This window comes from Oncorhynchus clarkii, chromosome 27 (genome assembly GCF_045791955.1).
Source record: "Oncorhynchus clarkii lewisi isolate Uvic-CL-2024 chromosome 27, UVic_Ocla_1.0, whole genome shotgun sequence".
Lineage (NCBI taxonomy): Eukaryota > Metazoa > Chordata > Actinopteri > Salmoniformes > Salmonidae > Oncorhynchus > Oncorhynchus clarkii.
This window is the reverse complement of record NC_092173.1, coordinates 19,161,562-19,180,185: the sequence shown is the minus strand read 5'-3', so window position 1 is coordinate 19,180,185 and position 18,624 is coordinate 19,161,562. Positions and strand designations below refer to the sequence as shown.

The following is an 18,624-nucleotide window of genomic DNA, read 5'->3' as shown; positions in this document are numbered from 1 at the left end:
GTCGGCTGCAGTGAAGGAGAGTCCACATGTTTTGGTTGCGGGCCGTGTCAGTGGCACTATATTGTCCTCAAAGCGGGCAAAAAAGTTATTTAGTCAGCCTGGGATCAAGACATCCTTGTCCGTGATTGACTGTAGACCCTGCCACATACCTCTTGTGTCTGAGCCATTGAATTGCGACTCTACTTTGTCTCTATACTGACGCTTAGCTTGTTTGATTGCCTTGCGGAGGGAATAGCTACACTGTTTGTATTCGGTCATGTTTCCGGTCACCTTGCCCTGGTTAAAAGCAGTGGTTTGGGCTTTCAGTTTCACACAAATGCTGCCATCAATCCACGGTTTCTGGTTTGGGAATGTTTTAAATCGTTGCTATGGCAACGACATCTTCAATGCCCTTTCTAATGAACTCGCTCACCGAATCAGCGTATTCGTCAATGTTGTTGTTGGACGCAGTGCGGAACATATCCCAATCCACGTGATGGAAGCAGTCTTGGAGCGTGGAATCAGATTGGTCGGACCAGCGTTGAACAGACCTGAGCGCGGGAGCTTCTTGTTTTAGCTTCTGTCTGTAGGCAGGGAGCAACAAAATGGAGTCGTGGTCAGCTTTTCCGAAAGGAGGGCGGGGGAGGGCCTTATATGCGTCGCGGAAGTTACAATAGCAATGATCCAAGGTTTTACCAGCCCTGGTTGCACAATCTATATCCTGATACAATTTAGGGAGTCTTGTTTTCAGATTAGCCTTGTTAAAATCCCCAGCTACAATGAATGCAGCCTCAGGATATGTGGTTTCCAGTTTACATAGAGTCAAATAAAGTTTGTTCAGAGCCATCGATGTGTCTGCTTGGGGGGGAATATATACGGCTGTGATTATAGTCGAAGAGAATTCCCTTGGTAGATAATGCTGTCGACATTTGATTGTGAGGAATTCTAAATCAGGTGAACAGAAGGACTTGAGTTCCTGTATGTTGTTGTGACCACACCACGTCTCGTTAACCATAAGGCATACCCCTCTTCTGGCCACTCTACCATAAAGGCCTGATTGGGTGGAGTGCTGCAGAGATGGTTGTCCTTCTGGAAGGTTCTCCCATCTCCACAGAGGAACTCTGGGAGCTCTGTCAGAGTGACCATCGGGTTCTTGGTCACCTCCCTGATCAAGGCCCTTCTCCCCTGATTTCTCAGTTTGGCCGGGCGGCCAGCTCTAGGAAGAGACTTGGCGGTTCCAAACTTCTTCATTTAAGAATGATGGAGGCCACTGTGTTATTGGGGACATTCAATGCTCCAGGAATGTTTTGGTACATTTCCCCAGATCTGTGCCTCGACATAATCCTATCTCGGAGCTCTACGGACAATTCCTTCGAACTCATGGCTTGGTTTTTGCTCTGACATGCACTGTAAACTGTGGGACCTTATGTAGACAGTTGTGTGCCTGATCATGTCCAATCAATTGAATTTACCAAAGGTGGGCTCCAAAGGCACACAACACAAGGTAAATTTCAAGTCTCATAGAAAAGGGTCTGAATACTTATGTAAAAAATATATTTTTATTTTTAATTTTTAATACATTTGCCCAAATTTCTAAAAGCCTGTTTTCACTTTGTCATTATGAGGTATTGTTTGTAGATAGCTGAAAAAATATATATTTGATCAATTTTAGAATATGGCTGTAATGTAACAAAATACCAAATAAAAAATGCATCAGAAATACATCATAAGATGATGATTTCTGTATTTTGAAAGTTACATATCTTGACAAGAGGATTGCTGACAAGCAAAACATTTTGGGACTATTTCAACAATGGACAATTGAAACAAATACCAAAATATATTTTTAGGGTGGTATTTTCCTTTAATGTGGCATAATTTTATTAATATAGTATTTATGGTATGAGAGCAGCTAGTGTAGTTAATCCCCCCCTCCACTATGAGCACTGTGATGTTGTTGTTTCCAGCAGAGGATAGAATAATATCGGTCAGGCCTGGGCTGGGTTCCGGGCTGGCCAGTGGGGTGATTAGTTTCAGAACAACGTACACACACACACACACAAGATAAAAGCATTCATAAACACAGACTCAGCTACTTCCTCTAATTAATGCCAAGAGAGAGCAAGAGCCCATTAATCAAATTCTACTTGTGCGATAAGTGATAAGAAAATTCATAGTCATAGTTTATAAAGCCAATGCTTTGTTGGCTCCAGCAACAGGGGTAAGCGTTGTTTGTAAATACATGTTTTGACTGGTCCAACCTCTGTGATTCATGGCTCAGAATACTGTCTTACTACTTATCCCATATATAGCCTACTATTTATCCTGCCCAATTCAAACACACAAACCCCGGCCTAAACTCAATCTCTCTCTATGACCCTCACCAGCCAAATCCACAGTCCCAGTCCTAATCTCTATCCCCTCTCACCAGAAACAACCAAGCCCAACCCAACCAAACCAAACCAAGCCCAAACCAACCTAGACCCAGTAGTACCAGCCCAAGCCCTGAGGAGACTCACCATCTAGCTCCTCCACAGAGATGCTGGCCAGCTGGTCACTGTCGTTGTCCTCAGACAGAGAGTGACTCAGGTAGTTCCCCTTGTACAGCAGTCCTGCCGTCACATGGTGGAACGGCATCTTGTCCCTGTGTGAGAGAGAAAGGGTGGACTGATTAGTTTAGGATCAGTGAGATCTGAACATGACAGAGAGAGAGAGAGAGAGAGAGAGAGAGAGAGAGAGAGAGAGAGAGAGAGAGAGCAATCAGGGGAGTGATTGAAAAAGCTTGTTCCACTTTCTCCAACGCACAAGTGGTTATCTCCACCCTGCTACCAAGAAAATACTTTCAGCCTGCCACCATACAGTGAATGCAAGCATTTCGCGAGACTGTGTCTCAAAACCTAATGTATACCCACCACTCCACCATGGACTTGAACAGCCTTTATGACCAGTAATGTCTACCTGACCCACCACTCCACCCTGGACTTGAACAGCCTTTATGACCAGTAATGTCTACCTGACCCACCACTCCACCCTGGACTTGAACAGCCTTTATGACCAGTAATGTCTACCTGACCCACCACTCCACCCTGGACTTGAACAGCCTTTATGACCAGTAATGTCTACCTGACCATTTTACATCGGTCTCGAAATTAATAAGGATATTATCTCAACAGAGAAAAAAATCCTTGTGTGCTACCTATGTCCCCCCAATAAAATTCCCATACTTTACTGATGACAGCTTCTCCATCCTAAAGGGGGAGATCAACAATTTCCAGGCTCAGGGACATGTACTAGTCTGTGGCGACCTAAATACCAGAACTGGACAATAACCGGACACCCTCAGCACATAGGGGGACAAACACCTACCTGGAGGTGACAGCATTCCCTCCCCCATATGCCCCCATAGAAACATTTATGACCAACAAAAAACGGGTCACAACTACTCCCGCTCTGTCGGATGCTGGGTATGTACATAGTCAATGGTAGGCTTCAAGGGGACTCCTTTGGGAGGTACACCTATAGCCCATCTCTTGGCAGTAGTACTGTAGACTACTTTATCACTGACCTCAACCCAGAGTCTCTTAGAGCGTTCACAGTCAGTCCACTGACCCCCCTATCAGACCACAGCAAAATCACACTCTACATGAACAGAGCTATGCTCAATCATGAGGCATCAAAGCCAAAGAAACTAAATAATATTAAGAAATGCTGTAGATGGAAGTAAATTAGTATGGAAATCTACCAAAAAACTACTAGGCAACAAGAAATGTAATCCCTTCTAGACAATTTCTTGATAAAAAGGGTTTTACTGTAATAATGAAGATGTAAACCTGGCAGTAGAAAACCTAAACGGTATATTTAACATCTCAGCTTCCCTATCAAATAAAAAAAATTCAAGCAGACAACCTAAGAAAATTTGCAACTTTGACAAATGGATTGATGAAGAATAAAAAAACCTAAGAAAGAAATTGAGAAACCTATCCAACCAAAAATATAGAGATCCTGATTCACCCGAGCCTACGCCTTCACTATGGTGAATCACTGAAACAATACTGAAATACACTACGGAAAAAGAAGGAACAGCACACCAGAAATCAGCTCAATGTAATTGAAGAATCCATACAATCTAACCACTTCCGGGAAAATGTGAAAACTCTAAACAAATAAAAACACGAAGAGTTATCTATCCAAAACAGAGATGTATGGATAAACCACTTCTCCAATCTTTTTGGGTCTGTAACAAAGAACACACAGCAAAAGCATATACATGATCAAATACAAATCTTAGAATCAACTTTTTAAGGACTACCAGAACCTACTGTATTCTCCAATTACATTGAATGAACTACAGGACAAAATACAAACCCTCCAACCCAAAAAGACCTGTGGGGTTGATGGTATAAATGATAAAATATACAGACCACAAATTCCAATTGGCTATACTTAAACTCTAACATCATCCTCCGCTCTGGCATCTTCCCCAATATTTGGAACCAAGGACTGATCACCCCAAGACAAATTTGACCACAATAACAGCAACTGTGGGAAAATCCTCTGCATTATCATTAACAGCAGACTCATACATTTCCTCAGCAAAAACAACTACTGAGCAAATGTCAAAATGTATTTTTACCAAATTACCGTACGACAGACCACATATTTACCCTGCACACCCTAATTGACAAACAAACAAACCAAAACAAAGACAAACAAAGACATGTTTTTTTTATTTCAAAAAAGCTTTTGTCTCAATTTGGCTTGAGGGTCTGGTACACAAATTGATGGAAAGTGGTGTTGGGGGAAAAACATACGACATTATAAAATCCATGTACACAAACAACAAGTTTGCGGTTAAAATGAGCAAAAAACACATTTCTTTCCACAGGGCCGGGGGTTGAGACAGGGATGCAGCTTAAGCCCCACCCTCTTCAACATATATTTCAACAAATTGGCAAGGGCACTAGAACAGTCTGCAGCACCCGGCTTCACCCTACTAGAATCTGAAGTCAAATGTCTTCTGTTTGATGATGATCTGGTGCTTCTGTCCCCTACCAAGTAGGGCCTACAGCAGCATCTACATCTTCTGCACAGATTCTGTCAGACCTGACAGTAAATCTCAATAAGACAAAAGTAATGGTTTATATTATTAGTTACTATGCTGTTACTAAGCAGTAATGTATAACAGAAGTGTTGTGTTACTATACCTAAAAGAAAATGCACATGGGCACTATTGGGCCGGGGCTGTATAGCACGAGAGGTTTTGACTAAGCGAAACAAACTGTACTCCCGTCTCCTGCCTGGTCATTTCTCCACAACACAAATTCTACACCCACCTCAAAGGAAGCGATTCTCAAACCTTTCATAACATAGCTATCACCTACAGAGAAATTAACCTGGAGAAGATGGTATAAAGCATCTAAGCAAGCTTGTCCTGGGTGTAACGTTCGTCGTTAAGGGTAGACCAAGGCGCAGAGTGATTTGAGTTCATCATATTTTATTAAAATGTGAACCAGCAAAAAAATACAATAAACAATTCAACGAACGAAAAGCTTCGTCGTGCAAAAATACATGCAACCAAACAAAGACAAGATCCCACAACTGAAGGTGGGAAAAAGGGATGCCTAAGTATGATCCCCAATCAGAGACAACGATAGACAGCTGTCTCTGATTGGGAGCCATACAAGGCCAACAAAGAAAAAGAAAACATAGATATACAAAATCTAAAGTACCCACCCTAGTCACACCCTGACCTAACCAAAATATAGAGAATAAACAGAGATCTCTAAGGTCAGGGCGTGACACTGGGGCTCTGTTCTCAAACATAACCCGCAGAGACCCAGGACAGCAACACAATTAGACCCAACCAAATCACGAGAGAGAAAAAAATACTTGACACATTGGAAAGAAATTACAAAAAAACAGTGCAAACTAGAATGCTATTTGGCCCTAAACAGAGAGTACAGTGGTATAATCCCTGACCACTGTGACTGACCCAAAATTAAGGAAATCTTTGACTATGTATAGACTCAGTTAGCATAGCCTTGCTATTGAGAAAGGCCGCAGAGGGAAGATCTAGCTCTCAAGAGAATAAAGGTTATGTGCACACTGCCCACAAAATGAGGTGGACACTGAACTGCACTTCCTAACCTCCTGCCAAATGTATGACCATATTAGAGACACATATTTCCCTCAGATTACACAAACTCCCATATCTATTGGGTGAAATACCACAGTGTGCAATCACAGCAGCAAAATTTGTGGCCTGTTGCCACAAGAAAAGGGCAACCAGTGAAGAACAAACACCATTGTAAATGCAACCTATATTTATGTTTATTTATATTCCCTTTTGTACTTTAACTATTTGCACATCATTACAATACTGTATATAGACATAATATGACATTTTAAATGTCTTTATTATTTTGGAACTTTTGTGAGTGTAATGTTTACTGTACATTTTTTATTATTCATTTAACTTTTGTTTATTATCTATTTCACCTGCTTTGTCAATGTAAACACATGTTTCCCTTGCCAATAAATACCCTTAAGTTGAATTGGAGAGAGAGAGAGAGAGAAATATATCTAATGTTATGTGTCACATGATTTGTAAAACAACAGGTGTAAACTAACCGTGAAACACTTACTTACGGGCCCTTCCCGACAATGCAGAGAAAAATAAAAAAAATGATTTAAAAAATAATAACACATTGAAAAAATATACAATGAGTAACTTGAGTAATTGAGGTAGATACAGTGCCTTGCGAAAGTATTCGGCCCCCTTGAACTTTGCGACCTTTTGCCACATTTCAGGCTTCAAACATAAAGATATAAAACTGTATTTTTTTGTGGAGAATCAACAACAAGTGGGACACAATCATGAAGTGGAACGACATTTATTGGATATTTCAAACTTTTTTAACAAATCAAAAACTGAAAAATTGGGCGTGCAAAATTATTCAGCCCCTTTACTTTCAGTGCCGCAAACTCTCTCCAGAAGTTCAGTGAGGATCTCTGAATGATCCAATGTTGACCTAAATGACTAATGATGATAAATACAATCCACCTGTGTGTAATCAAGTCTCCGTATAAATGCACCTGCACTGTGATAGTCTCAGAGGTCCGTTAAAAGCGCAGAGAGCATCATGAAGAACAAGGAACACACCAGGCAGGTCCGAGATACTGTTGTGAAGAAGTTTAAAGCCGGATTTGGATACAAAAAGATTTCCCAAGCTTTAAACATCCCAAGGAGCACTGTGCAAGCGATAATATTGAAATGGAAGGAGTATCAGACCACTGCAAATCTACCAAGACCTGGCCGTCCCTCTAAACTTTCAGCTCATACAAGGAGAAGACTGATCAGAGATGCAGCCAAGAGGCCCATGATCACTCTGGATGAACTGCAGAGATCTACAGCTGAGGTAGGAGACTCTGTCCATAGGACAACAATCGTATATAGGGACATATACAATCGTATATACGTATAGTTGTATATTGCACAAATCTGGCCTTTATGGAAGAGTGGCAAGAAGAAAGCCATTTCTTAAAGATATCCATAAAAAGTGTAGTTTAAAGTTTGCCAGGTGCTCTGGTCAGATGAAACCAAAATTGAACTTTTTGGCAACAATGCAAAACGTTATGTTTGGCGTAAAAGCAACACAGCTCATCACCCTGAACACACCATGCCCACTGTCAAACATGGTGGTGGCAGCATCATGGTTTGGGCCTGCTTTTCTTCAGCAGGGACAGGGAAGATGGTTAAAATTGATGGGAAGATGGATGGAGCCAAATACAGGACCATTCTGGAAGAAAACCTGATGGAGTATGCAAAAGACCTGAGACTGGGACGGAGATTTGTCTTCCAACAAGACAATGATCCAAAACATAAAGCAAAATCTACAATGGAATGGTTCAAAAATAAACATATCCAGGTGTTAGAATGGCCAAGTCAAAGTCCAGACCTGAATCCAATCGAGAATCTATGGAAAGAACTGAAAACTGCTGTTCACAAATGCTCTCCATCCAACCTCACTGAGCTCGAGCTGTTTTGCAAGGAGGAATGGGAAAAAAATGTCAGTCTCTCGATGTGCAAAACTGATAGACAAGCGACTTACAGCTGTAATCGCAGCAAAAGGTGGCGCTACAAAGTATTAACTTAAGGGGGCTGAATAATTTTGCACGCCCAATTTTTCAGTTTTTGATTTGTTAAAAAAGTTTGAAATATCCAATAAATGTCGTTCCACTTCATGATTGTGTCCCACTTGTTGTTGATTCTTCACAAAAAATACAGTTTTATATCTTTATGTTGGAAGCCTGAAATGTGGAAAAAAGTCGCAAAGTTCAAGGGGGCCGAATACTTTCGCAAGGCACTGTATGTACATACAGGTAGGGACTAGGCGACAAGATAAACAGAAGCAGCAGCGTATGTGATGACTCAAAGGGCCAATGCAGATAGTCCGGGTAGCTATTTCATTAACTACACAGAACAAAAATATAAACACAACATGCAACAATTTCAAAGATTTTACTGAGTTCATACAAGGAAATCAGTCAATTTAAATTAATTAGGCCTTAATGGATTTCAAATGACTGGGAATAAAGATTTGCATCTGTTGGTCACAGACAGCTTAAAAAAAAGGCTTGGATCAGAAAACCAGGCATTACTTGGTGTGACAACCATTTGCCTCATGCAGTGTGACACATCTCCTTCACATAGAGTTGATCAGGCTGTTGATTATGGCCTGTGGAATGTTGTCCCACTCCTCTTCAATGGCTGTGGGAAGTTGCTGGATATTGGAACGGGAACACGCTGTTGTACACGTTGATCCAGAGCATCCCGAACATGCTCAATGGGTGACATGTCGGGTGAGTATGCAGGCCATGGAAGAACTGGGACATTTTCAGCTTCCAGGAATTGTGTACAGATCCTTGCGATATAGGGCTTATGCTGAAATATGAGGTGATAGCGCCAGATGAATAGCACGACAACAGGAAAATTCCCTTAGATAAAATGCAATTGTGTTCATAGTCCGCAGCTTATGCCTGCTCATACCATAACCACAACACCATCATGGGGCATTCTGTTCACAACGTTGACATCAGCAAACCGCTCGCCCACACGACATACACATGGTCTGCGGTTGTGAGGCCAGTTGGGTGTACTGCCAATTGCACGCTCCCTCAAAATTTGAGACATCTGTGGCCTTTTTAATGTCACATGCACAAGGAGCACCTGTGTAATGTTCATGCTGTTTAATCAGTTTATTGATATGCCACCATTGTCAGATGGATGGATTGTCTTGGCAAAGGAGAAATGCTCACCAACAGGAATGTAAACAAATGTGTGCACAAAATTAGAGATAAAAAAGATTTTGTGCGTATGGAACATTTTGGGATCTTTTATTTCAGCTCATGAAACATGGGACCAACACTTTGCATGTTGCGTTTATAATTTTGTTCAGTATATTTAACCAACTATTTAGCAGTGTTATGGCTTTGGGTAGAAGCTGTTCAGGGTCCTGTTGGTTCCAGACTTCGTTCATCGGTGGCTGATTTTGGTGGCTGGAGTCTTTGACAATTTTTGGGGCCTTCCTCTGACGACGCCTGGTATGGAGGTCCTGGATGGCAAGGAGATTGGCCCCTGTGATGTACTGGACCGTACGCACTACCCTCTGTAACGGCTTACAGTCAGATACCAAGCAGTTGCCATACCAAGCGGTGATGCAGCCAGTCAAGATGCTAATGGTGCAGCTGTAGACATTTTTGAGGATCTGAGAGCCCATGACAAATATTTTCAGCCTCTTGAGGGGGAAAAGGTGTTGTCGTGCCCTCTTCACTACTGTGTTGGTGTGTTTGGACCATGCTAATTCCTTAGTGATGTGGACACTGAGGAACTTGAAGCTCTCAACCCACTCCACTACAGCCCTGTCGATGTGGATGGGGGCGTGCTCAGCTCTCCGCTTCCTGTAGTCCACGGTCAGCTCCATTGTCTTGCACCCCTGAGGGGCCCCCGTGTTGAGATAGAGAGTGAAGAACAAAGAGAGAGGAAAGAAAGGAAACAAGAGAGAGAGAGAGAGAGGAAAAGAGAGTGCAGTCATTAGACTAGAGCTCCTGTCTGTCTGCCCAAGTGCCCATACAACAAGCTGTAACCCAAACATGGCTGACCTCTATCATTAGCCTGCAGTACATGGTGCTGAACGTGATGAAGAGGAGACACTGGCACTGCCAGTTCATCTGAATAGCAGTAATTATAGCAGGTTAGGGGAAGTGAGGGCTGGAGTTACTGAGGCTTCTCTGAGCCTGCACCGTCTACATCAGATAGTCTGTGAGCTTAGAGACTCAGAGTTCTATATGCTGCTGCTCACACAAGCCTACCGATGGTCTTCAACAGTGAGTTAGTGGGATATGTTACTAGAAAGATAAACAACATGCTGAGTCCAAAGTTGACCCTTAATTGGAGACTGAGAACTATCTTGAGTTATCTTTTTCCCACGTGATATAATCAAAACACACAATACAAACCAAACGAACAAAAAGTGACGATGTCCATATTTTCAGATCCCAAAGTAATAGTTAGACTCTCCCACTCGCAGCTTCAGGAATGGCTGAAGAATTGTAACATTTACTTGGAGCTAACTCTGCAAATAGCACTGCTGGTTGACTTGAAAAACCATAGTCAGTCGATCAATAATATAATAATAATCTTAGCAAAAATGTTTATCTTCAATTTACAATCCGTAGAAACTATGAGAATAGAAAGATTCAGAACTTTTGTGAAACATCACAGCACAATTGAAAAATATATGGGAATTAGAAATCAAAACTGGATGGTTTTCAGAGATAGATGGGATGGGTTGAGGGTAGCTAACATTTTTTTTTTTTAAGATTACTAATGTAAAATATACTGTGTCTGCAAAAATGTTATATACTGAACAAAAATATAAATGCACAAAAATATAAATGCAACATTCAACAATTTCAATGATTTTACTGAGTTACAGTTCATATAAGGAACTCAGTCAATTTAAATAAATTCATTAGGCCCTAATCTATATGGATTTCACATGACTGGGCAGGGATGCAGCCACCCACTTGGGAGAAAGGCACACCCATTGGGGAATCAGAATGAGTTTTCCCTACAAAAGGGCTTTATTACAGACATAAATACTCCTCAGTTTCATCAACTGTTCAGGAGGCTGGTCTCAGATGATCCCGCAGGTGAAAAAGGCGAATGTGGAGGTCGTGGGCTGGCGTGGTTACACGTGGTCTGTGGTTGTGAGGCCAGTTGGACGTACTGCCTAATTCTCTAAAATGATGTTGGAGGCTTATGGTAGAGAAATTAACATTAAATGATCTGGCAACAGCTCTGGTTGACATTCCTGCAGTCAGCATGCCAATTGCACGCTCCCTCAAAACTTGAGACATCTGTGGCATTGTGTTGTGTGACAAAACTGCACATTTTAGAGTGGCCTTTTATTGTCTCCAGCACAAGGTACACCTGTGTAATGATCATGCTGTTTAATCAGCTTCTTGATTTTTCACACCTGTCAGGTGAATGGATTATTTTGGCAGAGGAGAAATGCTCACAAACGGGGATGTAAACAGAATTTGAGAGAAATAAGCTTATGTGCATATGGAACATTTCTGGGATCTTTTATTTCAGCTAAAGCATAGGACTGCTGCGTTTATATTTTTGTTCAGTATAGTATGTATAAAATGGAAATGGAAGCCTACTTATTGTTGTCCATTAGTTTACTTCAATTAGCGGAGGGTTGGTAGGGTTAGGGGAAAATAATAAAGAAGGAAAATATATTTAATAATAAAATACAGTATATATTTAAATTAATATATATTTACAAAAAATATATATATGGGGGATTGGAAATGGTGCAGACAACGACATTGATAAAAGCCACAATCTTTGCACTTTGAGATATCAGCTGATGTAAGAAGGGCTTTATAAATAGATTAAAATCAGATCAAATGTATCTACTCCCCCATAAAAAAAGAAATAATAAATAATCTCTCCCACTGTGATGCCAGCATAACAAGGGGGTATGTTTTCCTATTCATTATTGAATAAATCGAAGCCCAGGGGTATCACAGAACAGAAAATAAAAACAAGGAGCGAGAGAGAGCGCAGGGGATTTGGGCGCAAGCACTTCCTTGCTCTAATTGGCTTCTGTTTTGATTAGACACTGAGAGGAGGATGGGGGGACGCCTCTTGAAACTGAATGAGGAGTTCAAAGAAAGAGGCTATGTGTATATATAAACATTTTTAAATCCACTATACCATTTAGAACCATGTAGCTCATAGGCCAAAGGGTAATGTGGGCTACACTTTCTCAGCTGAACACTCCCCCAACCAACACTCTCAATTGAGGGACTTTTGTCATGGTTTGGCTTGCAACCACTCTCCAGCTGAGCAATGTGTGACATGCTCTGTATGGTTTCCAGCTTGAGAGCCATCCACCCCACTTACTGTAAACATATCTCCTACATCTATACCTTACTTCCCTAACCACACAGTCACCTCATTTTCTCTACGTCCTGGGTTCAGATACGTATGACAGTACAAGCAGTGTTGTTGCACTCAGTGGAACGAACAAGGCCCTATAATTGCAATAGCTATGCTCGCCATACCAACACGTTAATGGAACACACATCCCTCCTCAGAATGTAAAGTTGAGGAGAATAATAGTAGAGAGAATTATTTATTTCAGCTTTTTTTCTTTCATTACATTGCCAGTGGGTCAGACGTTTACATACACTCAATTAGTATTTGGTAGCATTGCCTTTAAATTGTTTAACTTGGGTCAAATTTTTCGGGTAGCCTTCCACATGCTTCCCACAATAAGTGGGTGACTTTTGGCCCATTCCTCCTGACAGAGTGTCACGTTCTGACCTTAGTTCCTTTGTTTTGTCTTTGTTTAGTATGGTCAGGGCGTGAGTTGGGGTGGGCAGTCTGTTTGTTTTTCTATGTTGGTTTCTGTGTTCGGTCTAGTATGGTTCTCAATCAGAGGCCGATGTCGTTAGTTGTCTCTGATTGAGAATCATACTTAGGTAGCCTTCTGTGTTAGTGTTCGTACCACATGGGACTGTTTCGTTCATTTCACGTTTATTGTTTTTTATTTCGTAGTGTTCAGTTTATGTATTAAAATAAACATTATGGACACTTACCACGCCGCAAATTGGCCCTCCGATCCTTCTCGCTACTCCTCCTCAGAAGAGGAGGACGAGATCCCTTACAGAAACACCCACCACAAAAGGACCAAGCAGCGTGGTAACGGGCAGCAGCAGCAGAAGCAGCGATCGCAGGACTCCTGGACATGGGAGGAGATTCTGGACGGCAAGGGACCCTGGGCACAGGCTGGAGATTATCGCCGCCCCAAGGCTGAGCTGGAGGCAGCGAAAGCTGAGAGGCGGTGGTATGAGGAGGCAGCACGGCAGCGCGGCTGGAAGCCCGAGAGGCAGCCCCAAAAATGTATTGGGAGGGGGCACACGGGGAGTGTGGCGAAGGCAGGTAGGAGACCTGTGCCAACTTCCATTGCTTACCGGAGAGAGAGAGGGACCGGGCAGGCACCGTGTTATGCCGTGAGGCGCACGGTGTCCCCGGTGCGTGTGCATAGCCCGGTGCGGTACATCCCAGCTCCTCGTATCGGCCGGGCTAGAGTGGGCATTGAGCCAGGTGCCATGAAGCCGGCTCAGCGCATCTGGTCTCCAGTGCGTCTCCTCGGGCCGGTGTACATGGCACCAGCCTTACGCATGGTGTCCCCGGCTCACCTGCACAGCCCAGTGCGGGCTATTCCACCTCGCCGCACTGGCCTGGCATTCAACCAGGTAAAGTTGGGCAGGCTCTGTGATCGAAACCTCCTGTGCGCCTTCACGGTCCGGTCTATCCGGTGCCACCTCCATGTACCAGCCCTCCGGTGGCAGCCCCACGCACCAGGCTGTCTTCCCGTCTTCTCCCTACAGGTGCTCCCGCCTGTCCAGTGCTGCCAGAGTCTCCCGTCTGTCCTGAACTGCCAGAGCCGCCAGTCTGTCCTGAGCTGCTAGAGCCGCCAGTCTGTCCTGAGCCATCAGTCAGCCAGGAGTCCCCCGCCTGTCCGGAGTCCCCCGCCTGTCCGTCGCTGCCGGAATCTCGTCCGTCCAGCGCTGCCGGAATCTCCCGTCCATTCGGGACCCGTGGCGAGGGTCCCCAGTCCGAGGTCGGCGGCGAGGGTCACCACTCTTAAGAGGCCACGGAGGCGAATAGAGAGGCGGAGAAGGACTATGGTGGAGTGGGGTCCACATCCCGCGCCAGAGCCGCCACCGCGGACAGACGCCCACCCAGACCCTCCCCTATAGGTTTAGGTTTTGCGACCGGAGTCCTCACCTTTGGGGGTGGGTACTGTCACGTTCTGACCTTAGTTCCTTTGTTTTGTCTTTGTTTAGTATGGTCAGGGCGTTAGTTGGGGTGGGCAGTCTATTTTTTTTCTATGTTGGTTTCTGTGTTCGGCCTAGTATGGTTCTCAATCAGAGGCAGGTGCCGTTAGTTGTCTCTGATTGAGAATCATACTTAGGTAGCCTTTTTTCCACCTGTGTTTCGTGGGTGTTTGTCTTCCGTGTTAGTGTTCGTACCACACAGGACTGTTTCGTTCATTTCACGTTTATTGTTTTGTATTTTGTAGTGTTCAGTTTATGTATTAAAATAAACATTATGGACACTTACCACGCTGCAAATTGGTCCTCCGATCCTTCTCGCTACTCCTCCTCAGAAGAGGAGAACAAGATCCCTTACACAGAGCTGGTGTAACTGAGTCAGTTCTGCCCACACATTTTCTATGGAATTGAGGTCAGGAATGTGTGATGGCCACTCCAATACCTTGACTTTGTTGTCCTTAAGCCATTTTGCCACAACTTTGGAAGTATGCTTGGGGTCATTGTTCATTTGGAAGACCCATTTGAGACCAAGCTTTAACTTCCTGATTGATGTCAAGAGATGTTGCTTCAATAAATTCACAATTTTCCTCCCTCATGATGCCATCTATTTTGTGAAGTGCACCAGTCCCTCCTGCAGCAAAGCACTGCCACAACATGATGCTGCCACCCCCGTGCTTTACGGTTGGGATGGTGTTCTTCAGCTTGCAAGCCTCCCCCTTTTTCCTCCAAACATAACGATGGTCATTATGGCCAAACAGTTCTATTTTTGTTTCATCAGACCAGAGGACATTTTTCCAAAAGGTACGATCTTTGTCCCCATGTGCAGTTGCAAACTGTAGTCTGTTTTTTTATGACAGTTTTGGAGCAGCGGCTCCTTCCTTGCTGAGCGGCCTTTCAGGTTATGTCAATATAGGACTAGTTTTACTGTGGATATATATACTTTTGTACCTGTTTCCTTCAGCATCTTCACAAGGTCCTTTGCTGTTGTTCCGGGATTGATTTGCACTTTTTGCACCAAAGTACGTTCATCTCAAGGAGACAAAACGAGTCTCCTTCCTGAGCGGTATGACGGCTGTGTGGTCGCATGTTGTTTATACTTGCGTACTATTGTTTGTACAGATGAACGGGGTATCTTCATGCCGTTTGGAAAATGCTCCCAAGGATGAACCAGACTTGTGGAGGTCTACAATTTATTTTCTGAGGTCTTGGCTGATTTCTTTTGATTTTCCCATGATGTCAAGCAAAGAGGCACTGAGTTTGAAGGTAGGCCTTGCAATACATCCACAGGTACACATCCAATTGACTCAAATTATGTCAATTAGCCCATCAGAAGCTTTTAAAGCCATAACATAATTTTCTGGAATTTTGCAAGCTGTTTAAAGGCACATTAAATTTAGTGTATGTAAACTTCTGACCCACTATAATTGTGATACAGTGAATTATAAGTGAAATAATCTGTCTGTAAACAATTGTTGGAAAAATGACTTGTGTCATGCACAATGTTATGTCCTAACCGACTTGCCAAAACTGTAGTTTGTTAACAAGAAATTTGTGGACTGGTTGGAAAATGAGTTTTAATGACTCCAACATAAGTGTATGTAAACTTCCAACTTCAACTGTACATAGTTCAAACAGCAGGACAGTGCTGGGCTAACTAAACCATCCGAAACTGTACTGTATACATAGTTCAAACAGCAGGACAGTGCTGGGCTAACTAAACCATCCGCTACTGTACTGTATACATAGTTCAAACAGCAGGACAGTGCTGGGCTAACTAAACCATCCGCTACTGTACTGTATACATAGTTCAAACAGCAGGACAGTGCTGGGCTAACTAAACCATCCGCTACTGTACTGTATACATAGTTCAAACAGCAGGACAGTGCTGGGCTAACTAAACCATCCGCTACTGTACTGTATACATAGTTCAAACAGCAGGACAGTGCTGGGCTAACTAAATCATCCGCTACTGTACTGTATACATAGTTGAAACAGCAGGACAGTGCTGGGCTAACTAAACCATCCGCTACTGTACTGTATACATAGTTCAAACAGCAGGACAGTGCTGGGCTAACTAAACCATCCGCTACTGTACTGTATACATACTTCAAACAGCAGGACAGAGTTGAACAAACATCAGTGAGAGACAGAGTACACACACACATGCACACACACACATGCACACACACAGAGTTAGCTCCAGACCCAGCAGTAGACTGACCTGAAGTGGCAAAAAATCCCACTCTAGAAAAGTAATTATTGTCTTTTCATTATTTAGTGATTCAAATGCATAATGTTACCCCCCCCCCCCCCATTAGTTAAAATATAGGCGTACAATACAGAAAGCAGAGGTGGTCTGGATTTCACTCTAAGATTTACAGCCTAATAAAATAGGCAGTAGAAACGCCTCATATTGAGATATAATCATTAGATCAAGCATCAATATTTCAGAGTGTTGTAGGCTAGACTCTCAGTATGCAAACGTTTGCCTCTAACACTGGAAGCATGCCTGTATATTCTCTATGACAGATGTCTTTTTTACAGAGGTCTTCAAAAGTTGTCCCATTTAATTTGCATTAATAATAGACTGTAAAACAGAGACGCAGCCAGCCAGTCTGTAATGTAATACATTACATCATAGCCCAAACAGAGCACTAAACTTGCATTTGGCTAGTCTGGTAAATCGGGAGGGAAATCAGGACAGTGTACAGCACTATGTGTAGTAAACATTGCATAGCGACAATTCCTTTTACAGTTGCCAAAACAACACCTAACTGTAATGGTTTTGTGAAAATGAACACAATGTCCTGTACATAATGATTTGTCATATACCCATTACTAATGGCAAACTCATTACTAATGGTGTGCTTTAAAACCAACCGGTGAGAGACAGCGAGAGAGAGAAGCTACATTCCTCCTGCTTGGAATATTATGCATCAGGCCCCACTGCATCACCAGACCACAAATGATATTGTCTATTACGGCTTGCCCCCAGGGAGTGGGTCAGAAGGCTATGCAGATATCTGTGGGGGAGAGGTGGAGGCAAGGTATGACCATTAGCCTGCCACCTACCTATGTAGCCTCAGTCCTAAGAGAGTGCTGGAAGGCATGACTAATCAACCTGTTGTCTCACTTAGGATTGTGCCTGTGTCCAGAGGCTAGTCATGACACCAATGTCTTGAGGCATACAGAGGGGAGCAAGGCATGACCAATCAACCTGCTGTGTCAGTGAAGGCCAAGCCTGTGTGTGTGTCCTATCCTAAGGAATGACTAATCTACCTGCTGCTCAACAAAATATGACATCCATGTCCTGAAGGCAAGGCAGAGCAAGGCATGGCGAATCAACCTGCTGCTAAAGGACCAACTCTGTGTGTCCAGACTCCAGAGGGTAGGCGTGACTAATCAAACTGCAGGCTGACTGCAGGCTGCAGCAGTGTTATGCATTGGCCTGTCTGTGATGCCTGGGGAGACCTGATGGCCAGTCCTCATTCCAAGGCCACAGCATGCACACACACAAAGTACATTTTATGATGGCGTTAGACAACGTAACGTATGGTGTTAAGATATTCAGAATTGGATCAGAACAACAAATGATCATAGGGCCACACTAAACAAAATTCACACAAAACTTATGGAAGATGCAATTCATGTGCAAAATCTTATCAAAATTAAGTTGATTCACACATACACTGCCGTCAAAAAGCTTGGGGTCACTTAGAAATGTCCTTGTTTTTGAAAGAAAGCCCATATTTTGTCCATGAACATAACATCAAATTGATCAGAAATACAGCGTAGACATTGTTAATGTTGTAAATGACTATTGTAGCTGGAAACGGCTGATTTGTATGGAATATCTACATAAGCGTACAGAGGCCCATTATCAGCAACAATCACTCCTGTGTTCCAATGGTACGTTGTGTTAGCTAATCCAAGTTGATCATTTTAAAAGGCTAATTGATCATTAGAAAACCCTTTTGCAATTATGTTAGCACAGCTCAAAACTGTTGTTCTAAATAAAGAAGTAATACAACTTGCCTTCTTTAAACTATTTGAGTATCTGGAGCATCAATCAGCATTTGTCGGTTCGATTACAGGCTCAAAATGGCCAGAAACATAGAACTTTCTTCTGAAACTCATACGTCTATTCTTGTTCTGAGAAATGAATGCTATTCCATGCGAGAAATCACCAAGGAACTGAAGATCTCGTACAACACTGTGTACTTCTCC

General features: G+C 42.9%; 1 protein-coding gene across 1 annotated transcript in view; it reads right to left on the bottom strand.

Moving 5' to 3' along the window:
• LOC139386040 (calcium-binding protein 8-like) overlaps positions 1-18,624 on the bottom strand; it is a 91,206-nt gene that overhangs the window by 71,178 nt on the left and 1,404 nt on the right. The window contains exon 2 of the mRNA XM_071131452.1: positions 2,499-2,623. Within this exon, the coding sequence (XP_070987553.1) occupies positions 2,499-2,623 (125 nt within the window). The remainder of the gene's footprint in view (positions 1-2,498; positions 2,624-18,624) is intronic.